The 12155-nt window shown below is 46.8% G+C and overlaps 1 protein-coding gene across 1 annotated transcript; it reads right to left on the bottom strand.

Moving 5' to 3' along the window:
* Window positions 1-9043: 9043 nt before the first annotated feature.
* Window positions 9044-11850, bottom strand: LOC127334018 (plastid division protein PDV2). The gene is made up of 2 exons (XM_051360451.2): window positions 11490-11850; window positions 9044-9912 (listed from the first exon to the last, which is right to left on the bottom strand). The coding sequence occupies exons 1-2, from the start codon at window positions 11724-11726 to the stop codon at window positions 9256-9258; spliced, it is 894 nt and encodes a 297-aa protein (XP_051216411.1). The 5' UTR covers window positions 11727-11850; the 3' UTR covers window positions 9044-9255.
* Between the last annotated feature and the right edge of the window lie 305 nt (window positions 11851-12155).

Below are 12155 nucleotides of genomic sequence, written 5' to 3'. Positions count from 1 at the left end.
CGCCGACTCTCTAGGCTCATGAGGGGTGGTACGTTGGTCCGGTCGCCTTGGAGTCGAGGTCATGCCATGGTGTGTCTTGCTTGGTTCGTGACGTGGTCCTGAAGCCATGTGCTCCTCTTCTCACCACTCGTGGTGGAGTTGGGCAAGCCGAGTCATTTATCATTGAGTTTGTAGAGGGTGCGTAGTTTGCCGCTTAGCGTTGTATCATGGTGTAGCATTTTATTGTGGAATAGCGTTGTATCGTGGAGTGGAGTTGTTGCCTTTGTGGTGTTGTTCCGGCCGTTTTGACCTTTCTTCTATATGATCGATACACCTTCCAGGTGTATTCTCGGAAAAATGCAATGTTGAACACGCTTCATAAGTCACCGCTACCATCTTCCACCGACCCATGGATCAAGGCATTGACCTTGCCATGCCCATGTTAATGCCGCAAGGGCGCCAGACAGTGCCACCGCCCTGTGAAGATCTATCAACATGTGCTCGCACCGAGACCCGATGTCATCAGCGTGGTAGATGAACACCGCTTCGCCGCCACCACAACCCTCCAGTCAACACGTGTTCCAAAACGATGCCACAAAAAGTACCCGATTTAGCAACCCAGATCTAGGGTTCCCTGAAACATATAGGCGAGAGGCAGGAGCTTTGCAGCGACTAACACCTCCAATAAGGTCACAACGCCCACTGGGGCTGTCATCGTTGGCTCCAACAAAAATAACGGAACCCGGCTCTCGCCAGTCGACAGCTGAGCACGCATATGGAAACCACAAGCGAGGCCAGACGTTGCGCCACGAGACGCTGTTAGCACTAATCTTGACCTGTTAGTTAGCTGCATGCAAGCTGTGGCGTGTTACGCTGATTGTGTCAGTTAGGCTGGGCGTGCATGTAGGTAGTGGCCGGCTGTGGCGTGTGTTAGTGCATGCGTAGGAAGTGGTCAGAGCAGTTAGTGCTGTTAGTGGCCTGGTGGTTAGTGCGTGCGTGCATAGTGGCCTGAGTTTGGTGCTCCGTAGTGTGTGCGGCTGCCTATATAAGGCCATGCGTGTAATCTGTGTAAGTATCGCGAGTTTAAGGAGTAAAGAAACTCGGGCGTGCGCCCGCGGCGGCGCTCCGTGCGCCGGCCGGTAAAATACTTCTGTCTCTCCACTCCGGTCATCGTCTTCCACCTCCACAGCTTGTTAGTGCGAGTGCGAGGTGTAGACGAGAGAGGTGCAGCCGAGGTGCTGCACCAACATTTGGTATCAGAGCCTTGTCGAGGCGCGGCCGTGGCGCGCGGTCAGTCCGCGGCGAGCACGGCGGACGCGGAGGCGGCGAGGGGACGCCGTATGTGCGGCGAGCGCGGCGACCGCGGTGGACCTGCGTGGTGGCGCAGACGCCGCGGTGGCGCGGCATGGCGGCAGCGTGGAGGAGCTGCGCGGCCACGGAGGCCGTAGCGGCGCCATGCGACGGCCGTGGCCGAAACGTCCGGCGTGTGTGGCCGGCGGAGGAGCTCGGCATTTGTCGCCGAGGAAGAAGACCGCGTCCTGGGCGCCGGGCTGGCCACGTTGCCTGCGTCAGTGCGCGGCATGGGCGTGAGCGGGAGGCGTGTGGAGCCGAGGAAGGAGAAGACTTGGTCCGTCAGCAGGCCGGCCGCGTTGATAGCGTTGGAGCGCGTCACGTGCGCGAGCTGGGGCATGCGGATCATGGCGGAGTGGGTGCGTGGACTGCGTCAGTGCGCGTCCAGTGCGCGGCCGTGGCGTCGTGAGTGCGCGCTAGAGCGGCTTTAAGACCCCTCCCTGTGTACTCCATCATGGCATCGAGTTGGAGCTCGAGTGAATCAAGAAAGCCGTCAGTGCGCTGGGAAGAGAAGCGACGGCATGAGGCGCTGTCCCATGATCACGAGTTCAAGATTAGGAGGGAGAATGTTAGCACTAATCTTGACCTGTTAGTTAGCTGCATGCAAGCTGTGGCGTGTTACGCTGATTGTGTCAGTTAGGCTGGGCGTGCATGTAGGTAGTGGCCGGCTGTGGCGTGTGTTAGTGCATGCGTAGGAAGTGGTCAGAGCAGTTAGTGCTGTTAGTGGCATTAGTGCGTGCGTGCATAGTGGCGTGAGTTTGGTGCTCCGTAGTGGAGCTAATTACGTTCTGGGTACAACAACTTGCACCTCATGTGCAGATTAGTACACTAAGTTGCGAAACGTGAAACCGGAGTGCAAGAACTTGATTTTCGGAATCAATTAAGTTTAATTGACCGAAAACTGTGCCACGGTGGAGTTTTGCTCCCGAACTGCGGTCTTGCAAGCAGATCCCTGAGATTATTTGTTTCCCTTTTTTGTCCTCCCACGTCTATGGTCCATGGGCAATTTACGGAAACCAACCGCGCTTTTACATATATTCTGTTTAGGTCCTTACCTTTTTGGCATAACTGAGCGAAACTATCGTGATTGGGATTCAGTTTCCCTTTCTTCTCGTTCACGAAGCCGGCGGCCACGGTTGGGCTCGGGCGTCGTCAGCGGCGAAGATTCCAACGACATGCCGCCGCCGGACCTGCACTTCCGCGCGTGGAACGAGGACCCGCCGGAATACGGTAAGTCACTCGTCGCCAGGAGCCTTCCGCCCAGCACATTTTTCCTGTAATGTTTCGGCCGTGGTAGTCGCACTTTGATCGGCGGCGTTGTCCTCGATTTTGTGGCATTAGCAAGCAAAAGGGTGTCATTTTTTCACGTTTGTAGCAATAGGTGAGTGTTTTCGTGATGTTTGATGTCCAAATTGGGTGTGTTTCGGTGGCGTTGCCGTCGGGTGTTCCGCCGCCGACGCGGACAGATATGAAGTTCAGAGACATGTACGCTGTAGCTAGACATGTACGAGCTGTAGCAGTTTCAGACGTTCAGAGAATGTGTGCTACAGGCTGCCGGCCGGCCTGCACGATCAAGTTCAGATACGTCTGTTTCAGGCTTAGTTAGTTCAGAGATTGTTGATGTAGCTAGACATGTACGCTGTAGCATCAACGTGGGTGTAGGTTTAGTTTGCATATGTATTTACAAGTTGAAATTTCCACTTACACACTCTGCTACTAAGTGCTCATCTGCTCATTCAACACTTACTGGGACCTCATGTGTTAGTTATTCAGCCAATGAAATTCATATTTACAATATATGTTTGAGATATTCTTACTGTAAACAAATTTGGATGCAGGTGCTATTTCGAGATTGTTCACTGCTGAAGTTAACCACAATGGTTTTTTCTATGGGTTAGGTGCCAATTTATCTTATGTGAGCGCAACATTGGATTTCATTGACTTTTGCTCATCTGAAAATTGGTCCATGAATGTGGTGGATGAAATCTTGAATATGGTTGGCTGTGAGAGGGATGGAAAATTGCATGTGTATTGGTGTTTGCCGGAGAAGGAAATATGTGATGGGCTACTTCCTTTGGAGACAGATGAAGACTGTGCTTCTATGCTCAATGTCATCAATACAGAGAAGTGTGTTGTTCTGTTCATAGATCATACAAATTTTCTGAAGACTTTGAGAATTGATGCCATTCTTAGGAACAGAAGGGTGACGACTATGCCATCTGTGATCAATCCAGAGGCAGCAATGCCCAAACCTACTGAAAATGGAGAATTTGAAGCATCAACTTCAGGTGTGGTTGTCTCAGATAAAAGGCAAGCAGAGGAAGGAGATCATGCGTTGGAGGACCATGAGACAGAGATTATGCAGTCAGAGGAGGAGGATGATGACAGTGATACTGAGTTCAAATTGTATGATAGTGATTGCAATGCAGAGTCAGGGGATGATGATCTATTTGTCGATAACATAGACAAAGATGTAAACGATAATAATGAGCAAGAAGTGGTTGCTGAAATGGAGGATGAAGCCGCACTTGAGGATCATGATCTACATCTACTAAATGAAGAAAGGGAGCTACTGAAGAAGAAGTTCAGAACATTTGATCCCATACTTGACATGGAGAATCCCGTGTTCAAGGTTGGTCTTGTCTTCAGTTCTATTGAGGAAGCAAGGAAGGCACTACTAGCATACACAATTAGAGCAAGAAAGAAAATAAGAAAGATAAAGAACAATAGAAGTAGACTAGAAGCCGTTTGTGATGAAGGATGCCCATGGATGATAAAAATTGCAAAAGACACCAGGTGGGAGGGTGGATTTGGTGTGACAGCTTATGTAGGCAAGCATGACTGTGAGAGTGTGTGGGAGATGAGAGCACTAACTGCAAATTTCCTAAAGGAAAAATTCATGACTGAATTTAGGGACAACCAGAAGCTTGGACTTGCAAGTTTTGCTGCAAAAGTGACAAGAGAATATAACATGTGTCCAGATAGATGGAAGTTGAGCAGGGCAAGGAAATCTGCTCTTACAGAAATTCATGGTGACGAGGAGGAACAATTTTGTCAGCTACTAGATTATGGGCAAGAGCTTCGAAGGAGTAATCCTGGATCAAAATTCTTTGTCACTACAAACTCTGTGGGCGATCCTGGTACTGCAGAGCATAAGCAACATTTGGCCACAGTATATTGGAGCTACGATGCATGTAAGAGAGGATTCCTAGCAGGGTGTAGGCCACTTATCTGCATTGATGGTTGCCACATCAAAACAAGGTACAAAGGTGTGCTTCTGACGGCTATTGGGATTGACCCAAATGATTGTATTTTCCCCATTGCATTTGGATTGGCAGAAGTGGAATGTACAAGCAGCTGGGAATGGTTTCTCACCAATTTGAAGGAAGATTTAAACATAACCAACACATCACCATGGACTGTTATGAGTGATAAGCAGAAGGTAATTGTGCAAATATATATTTAATATCTTGGTATTGCTTTGTTTCCTAAATTTGTTGGCAATAGGAAAATTAAATGTGAAAGTCTTGCTGCTACAGGGGCTAATAAATGCAGTTCAGAAGATATGGCCAGACTCATAACACAGATTTTGTGTTAGGCATCTGCTTCAAAACTTTCAGAAGGCTGGTCATAGAGGAGAAACTTTGAAAAATGATTTATGGGCCATTGCCAGGTCAACAAGTATTCCCAAATGGCAGAAACATATGGACAAGTTGTTGGCTGACAGTCCCTCTGCACATGAATGGGTGGAGCAACTTGTTCCCAATACATGGATAAAGGCTTTTTTTAAAGATTTCTCCAAATGTGACATGCTTCTCAACAATCATTCAGAGGTGTTTAACAGGTACTAAATAATTTGAGGTTATTTGTTTTGGTTCATGTGTTGCCTCTCATAGTTTTAATAATTAACTCGCTATTTGTTTTTGCACATTTGCAGTTATATTGTAGAAGCTAGAGAATTGCCTTTCTTATCCATGCTAGAATCAATTTTCTACAAGATTCTGCAAAGGATTGTTGGGAAGCAGAAGGATTCCAAAAAATGGACTGGAAGAATATGTCCAAAAATAAAGAAGAAACTTGAAAAGTTCACTGAGTGGAGCAAAGGGTGTGATGTCAAACCTGCAGGTAACTACTTGTACTTGGTCAGTACACATGAACATGAAAAAACTTTCAGTGTTGACATGAAAACAAGGACATGTGACTGCAAGAGATGGCAGTTAACTGGAATTCCATGTCACCATGTGATAGCATGTTGCAGAAATGACAAGATTAATCCTGAAAACTTAGTGCACAGTTGCTATACAGTTGACACCTACAATAAAGCATATGCCTACAATTTGGCTCCACTTAGAGGCAGAGTTTTCTGGGAAAAAATGAATGGAGTGAAAATTCATCCACCACTGTTCACAAAGGTTATGGGCAGACCCAAGAAAAACAGGAAAAAGGCACCCGAGGAGAAAGTCAAGAAAGGTGTGACAATTTTAACAAAAGCTGGTGTGACTATGCACTGTTCTATATGTGGAAAGCCAAATCATAACAAAAAAGGACATGCCAAATTTGTTGAAAGGCAGCTCCAGGAACAATTAGAGATTCATGGTGATGATGGAGATATTGACATTCCAGAGATTCTAGAGGTAAATCAATAAAATGTATTGTGTTCCCACAATTTCTGCATTTAGTGTTCCTGAAATTTTGTACTGAAGCTCAATCGTTTCATTAATGCAGCACATATTCCCTCACACTCCAAACCCTACTAGGGATCCTACACACCAAGTGGAAAGCATGGTTTATAGATTGGGAGAGGAGGTAATATTGACTGCACTATAATCCTCACATTATTTGTATACAACTATGCCTTCTAATATTCCTTCATTTTTCCAGGCAAGAGAGAATGTGCCAATGTCCAGAGTGCTTGGCCCTTTGCCAGAAAATGCGTTTGTTGCAGCTGAGAGGGACAGGACTCCAGCAGCATGTGTGAGGGTGACCACGGCTTCAACTAGAGGCAACTTGAGGGGCAGAGCCAGAGGAAGAAGTTGTGCAACAAGAGAACCAGCAAAAAGGAAAGAACCAGAAGGAGAGGCTGGCAGAGGCAGAGGCAGAGGAAGAGGGAAAAAGAAGACTGCTGGTCAAGCTACTACAAGTGATGTCCAAGAACCAGCAAGCACAAGTAGAAGAGGGTACAACACAGGTCAAGGAAGTGCATACTACATGCTGTTTGGTGATGATGAACAGCAGCCAAGACCAACATCATTGCCAGACCTCAATGCTGAATTGGTCCCTGACCTGAACGTGCATGAGTTTTCAGTTAGCCAGAATGCACCACATGGTGATGATGTTTAAATAGCAGTCAATTCATGATCATTTTGTTAGTTCAATGAGTCAGTTCAGATGATATTTAAATGGCACTGTGTTACTTTAGATACTTGAGATATTGATATTCCAGAGAAACAATGTTATCATGCGTGTCCCATATTAATTGTCACTGCAAATCGTATTGCCTTTTATTATGCTGAAGTCCATTTCCTATTGTTCATAAATGGAGAAGAAAAGGATGAATCTATAAGCAGGCTTGTGCATACTGCTAGAGCTGCAGTTTGTGCCGCTCATAGCTTAGCAGGTTATAATAGAACCATGATAATGATTTATGAGACAGTTCTGGAGGTGATATAATGTCTCAGGCTCATAGCTTATAGCTTAGCCATCACATATAATTTATGAGGCTCATGTTCTGGAGGAGACATGGGAGGTGTTACAGTGAATCTCATTATAATGTGCTATTGTCACCAAGGGCAGAAAAAAATCAGCTCTCTCTAAAAGAAGCTCATACATCAATGCAGATCACCAATTTTAAACAACAAAGCCCTGTAGCATGGCATTTTATTCAACACGAATGAGCCATTCTATTCATCAACAGGTACATTACAATGACAGTGAACTGTTGCTACTGCATGGAACACTACAAGCCCATTTATTTCACACAAACCCCCTAACAAGCAAGGCAGTAACTACATACAACAGTACAACTGCCGCTACTAAAACAAGAATAATCATCTCTCCCATGTCTCTACTTCTCATCTAATCCCTCTGAAAATTCTTCATTTTCTTCTTAGCTTCCTTCAGAACCTGCAAATCCATCTCCACTTCAGTCAGTTTGCTAACAAGCTTCACATTTTCTTCTTCTAAATCTCTGTAGTTTCTTCTTCTGGCCTGCTTCCTTCAGAATCTGCAATTCCATCTCCACTTCAGTCAGTTTGCTTGCTAACAATCCTCCTACTGAACCTGCAACTGCATCTACACTTGAGTCAGTTTGGTAACAAGGGTTGCTCTGGTACTGGTACTGCAATTCGTCAACCACTGGAAGCTTCAACTTTACCTGAACAATAGAAAAAAATCATAAGAATCCTGGCAGTGTTCAATTGCATTCCAAAGTTCAGTTACACAGACAGAGGTCAATGTAAGCTCACCGGTATTCCAGTAGCATCTCTTGTCGTCGATGTCGCCTTAGACCAGTACAGCTCAACAGTTACCCTCCACTCCTCGTCGTCGCTCATTCCGCCACCGCCGACGATGCAAGCGCCGGCTTCAGATTCAGACCTAAACGTGGTCGCCACCAACGCCATCACGCAACTGCTTCCTCGCCTCCGACGTCGTATCTGCTACCCTCACCGTTGAAACCGTATCCGCTACCCTCTCCGCCGTCGCCGACCGCCTAGCTCGCCGTCGTCGCACACGCCGTCGCCGTGGTCTAGTTATGATTGGGGTCAGCCGTCCCCGTCGCTCTCTCAGAATCTGTTGACTAAACAAAGCAAGGACCCCAACGTAATGTTTAAAACAAGCAGAGAGGTTTCTGTAAGAATCGTGAGGAAGAGCAGCTCGCCCAGCGCCATCGTGGCATCACACGCGGCAGTTTCCGATAGGTTTTGACTTTTTTGATTCCGAAAATCAAGTTGTTGTACTGCGGTTCCCCATTTCGCAACTTATTGTACTAATCTGCACATGAGGTGCAAGTTGTTGTACCCAGAACGTAATTAGCTCTCCGTAGTGTGTGCGGCTGCCTATATAAGGCCATGCGTGTAATCTGTGTAAGTACCGTGAGTTTAAAGAGAAAGAGACTAGGGCGTTGGTGCGCCCGTGGCGGCGCTCCGGCGCTGGCCACTGAAAATACTTGCGTCTCCACTCCGGTCGTTGTCTCCTTCCACCTCCAGTTCTTGGTCGTGAGAGAGAGAGCGTGAGAAGAGAGAGTTGCAGCCTCGGGCTGCAACAACAGACGCCACATGGCCGAAGCAGCGCCACCGCTAGGAAGATCTCCGCTCGCGCGTCCTGGAGTTGCTGGGGATCTGCCTCCTTTGAAGAAGAATCAAGGGCAGGCTTCGCCACCGACGCGGCGGGACGCTGGCGGAGGGGAGGCTCGAGGGTAACATCTAGTAGATGTTCTACTACAAGACAACCAATTACAGTACAAACAAGAAAATACAGCACAAATAATTCCTCCAAACATCAAAGTAACGGACCAGAAATGCACTGGGTTCAGATTCATGCTGCACAGCTGAAGCCTGCATACCAGCAGCCCCTCTCTGTTCTAAATCAGAAACTTGCCCATTCAGGTGCCAATGTGAGACATTTAGGGAATCACTAGTAACAGACTGAGCTACAGAATTAAGAGAGCATGAACACAGTAGAAAGCTAGGCCTCACAGGAGGTGACCGCCAACATGTGAATGAAATCACTGATATAGTGACATTAATTCGGCACATACATACTCATGGGCTTAGCCATGATGAGAACTAACAAGGAGTGATTTTAACAGCTGATGATACACAAGCCCCAACGTTTGGACACGCGATGTTCAAGGCTAAACAAGGATTATTATAAATATCCAAGGACTAGTTAGCTCGATCCTAATATTCACACGAGCCACTGCCAGATTCAACCTAAGCCATAGCTTGCATCTGGGGCCGCGAGGCTGGTGCCAAAGGGGATCTCGACCCTTTCCTTCACAACGCAGTGCGCCCTGCCATCTTCGACCAGCATTACCTTCCCAGGAGGGCACTGGATAGTAGGAACCTGCTCTTTTGCACCAGTCAACTCTTTGCCAAACAGCCCCGCAATGTCAAGTTTTATGCTGCTCCTTATCGTGGGCTCGTAGCCAGTAGCCTTCATGATTGATACAGCGCCCACAACCATGACCGCTGTTTTTGCCATCCATCCGATGAAAGATCTGATTCCTCCCTGTGAATTGCGGCTCGACGTGCTAGCACTTCTGTTTTGCAGGCCGTTTGTCCTTGTACCATCTTCAGTCATGGCATTAGCACCCAGTCCGTTGTGCAAACACTTGGACTTGGACACATAGTTTGTAGGATAGAGATCATCAAGCACAAAGGAGTTGGTGACATGGCTCGAGTAAGGAGGTAGGATCAGACCGTCATCATTTTCAATTTTTTCGCCAGCAAAAGCAGCTGCCTCATGGATTACCTCACAGTCCTCTCCCTTGTATTCTCTGAGCTTGTTAAGGAGAGATGTTCGACTGCGATCAATCTGGCCCAGGATGGCTTCTCGCTCATACCTCTGTTGGTGTTGGAGGTCCTGACAGTAGCATTAATGTGTTAACATACTTATTTTCCAAAACAGAAGCATGCAACAACAGCATAAACTTTGTGCACAGAACACTATCAAGGCAAATACCATATTCCTGCAACAGTTAGTGATATCCAATAATAGGCAAAACTCACTTCTTGAAGTACCTATCAACCAGTAAAAATAAGACACTGTCTCACACATAGCAGTAGTAAAGTTAAGGTACTTCACAGGTTCGATACGCTTTGGCGTGTCGTGCTTAAATGTGTTTATGCCACACATATCATATTCTTAAAGTAAGTGATTTGTGCAAAAAGCAAGCAACTGATAGGGGGGTCTACCAGCAATACAGGCAAAAACTCATCAGAATTTCACAGTTTAGTACTCCCTCCTATTCAAATTACTAGTCGCAGATTTAGGCAAAATGTTGCCTAAAATATGTCTAGGTTCATTGAATCCGTGACAAGTAATTTGGAACGGAGGTATTAACTATGGAGTACAAATTTTCATCTTAAGAGCTGATTATGTCTCTTAGCAAACAACATTTCTCTCTTGAAATCAGAAAATCCCATATGAACGAATGTCAGCTTTCCCACCACAAAAAAGCAAGAGATAATGCTAGCTTGTGCAAAACCGCAATGGGTTGAACACTGATACTTCCCACATGGTAAGCAAAGGAACAAATCATTTCTCTCTGTAAACCCCGTATTATACACAGTTCATGTTCTTATTTTTCTCTTGGCTCAGCAATATCTACCGAGTTTCGATCGCAAGAGAAAAAATAATTGTACCTTAACCAGCAATCCAGCATCCTTAATCCTGAAGGAAGCAAAGACACTACTAGGCTGGAGTTAGTGAGCCACAAGGAAATTACTAGCCACAGATTCAGGCAAAATGTTGCCTAGATCTGTCTAGGTTCATTGAATCCACAAAAAGTAATTTCGATCGGAGGTATTAACTATGGAGTACAAATTTCCATCTTAACAGCTGATTATGTCTCTTAGCAAACGACCTTTATCTCTTGAAATCAGAAAATCCCATATGAACGAATGTCAGCTTTCCCACCACAAAAAAGCAAGAGATAATGCTAGCTTGTGCAAAACCGCAATGGGTTGAACACTGATACTTCCCATATGGTAAGCAAAGGAACAAATCATTTCTCTCAGTAAACCCCATATTATACACAGTTCATGTTCTTATTTTCTCTTGGCTCAGCAATATCTACTGATTTTCGATCGCAAGAGAAAAAATAATTGTACCTTAACCAGCAATCCAGCATCCTTAATCCTGAAGGAAGCAAAGACACTACTACTAGGCTGGAGTTAGTGAGCCACCAGGAAATTAACATCTAAGCAACGCTACTATTTCCCCCTCTCTCTAGCATCTCATATTAACAAGCCTAGATTGCGTTCCTCACGAATGACACAGCACTAGGAAAAGAATGTCCTAACTACTATATGATCATAGCAACGCCAGCCCGTCGTACAAAACGAGAACTGTTAAATTTTTACCATAGCCACAAAAGCAGGCTGCGAGGCTAGCAGAGCAACAATAAAAACCCCTTTTTTACGGAATGACAACCGGACCTGCAGGGATGCGAGCTGCTGCTCGAGCGACTCGAGCGCGTCGTTGATGCCGACCAGGCTCTCCACCCCCACCCCCTCCTCCTCCTCGTCGTATTCTTGCCCGCCGTCTTCCTCCTCCCCGGCGCCCAGCCGCGGCAGGGACCGCGCGGCGGCGGCGGCACAGGCGGAGATCCTGGAGCGGAGGTCCGAGGCGCGGGCAAGAACGAGGCCAATCTGCTCTTCCCCTTCCATGGCCATCGCCGCCGGTGCGGGAGGGTGAAGAACCCTAGCTAAACCCCCAACACCCTGCTGCAGGCGGCGAGCAGTGGAAGCTGCAGTCCTGCACACCGCCGCTAGTCTTGCGCCTTTCGTGGCTGCGACGACGGAGGCGTATCCGAAGTCTTCTTTTGTCTTTTGCGCTCTCTAACTACCTAACTGGGCTTGGGCCGGGTAGGAAAGTAAGATTAACCTTGCTGTACTCAAGCGACGTGGCGGATGATGGGCTTGGCCGTCTGCGTCTGGTGCATTGCACCATTTTGGAAGTGAAGTGTATTTGGTATCTTCTGCAAATCGTCAGAAAAAAACACTTTCTCTTAGAGGTCGTTTGGTATCCATCATTTGGGCCTGGAATCCTGGAATTCATTTTGGAATTCCATAGGTGGGCTGTTTTGTTGCCACAGAATTGTG

Source organism: Lolium perenne, chromosome 2, assembly GCF_019359855.2.
Source record: "Lolium perenne isolate Kyuss_39 chromosome 2, Kyuss_2.0, whole genome shotgun sequence".
Lineage (NCBI taxonomy): Eukaryota > Viridiplantae > Streptophyta > Magnoliopsida > Poales > Poaceae > Lolium > Lolium perenne.
This window is presented reverse-complemented; position numbering and strand designations above follow the sequence as displayed.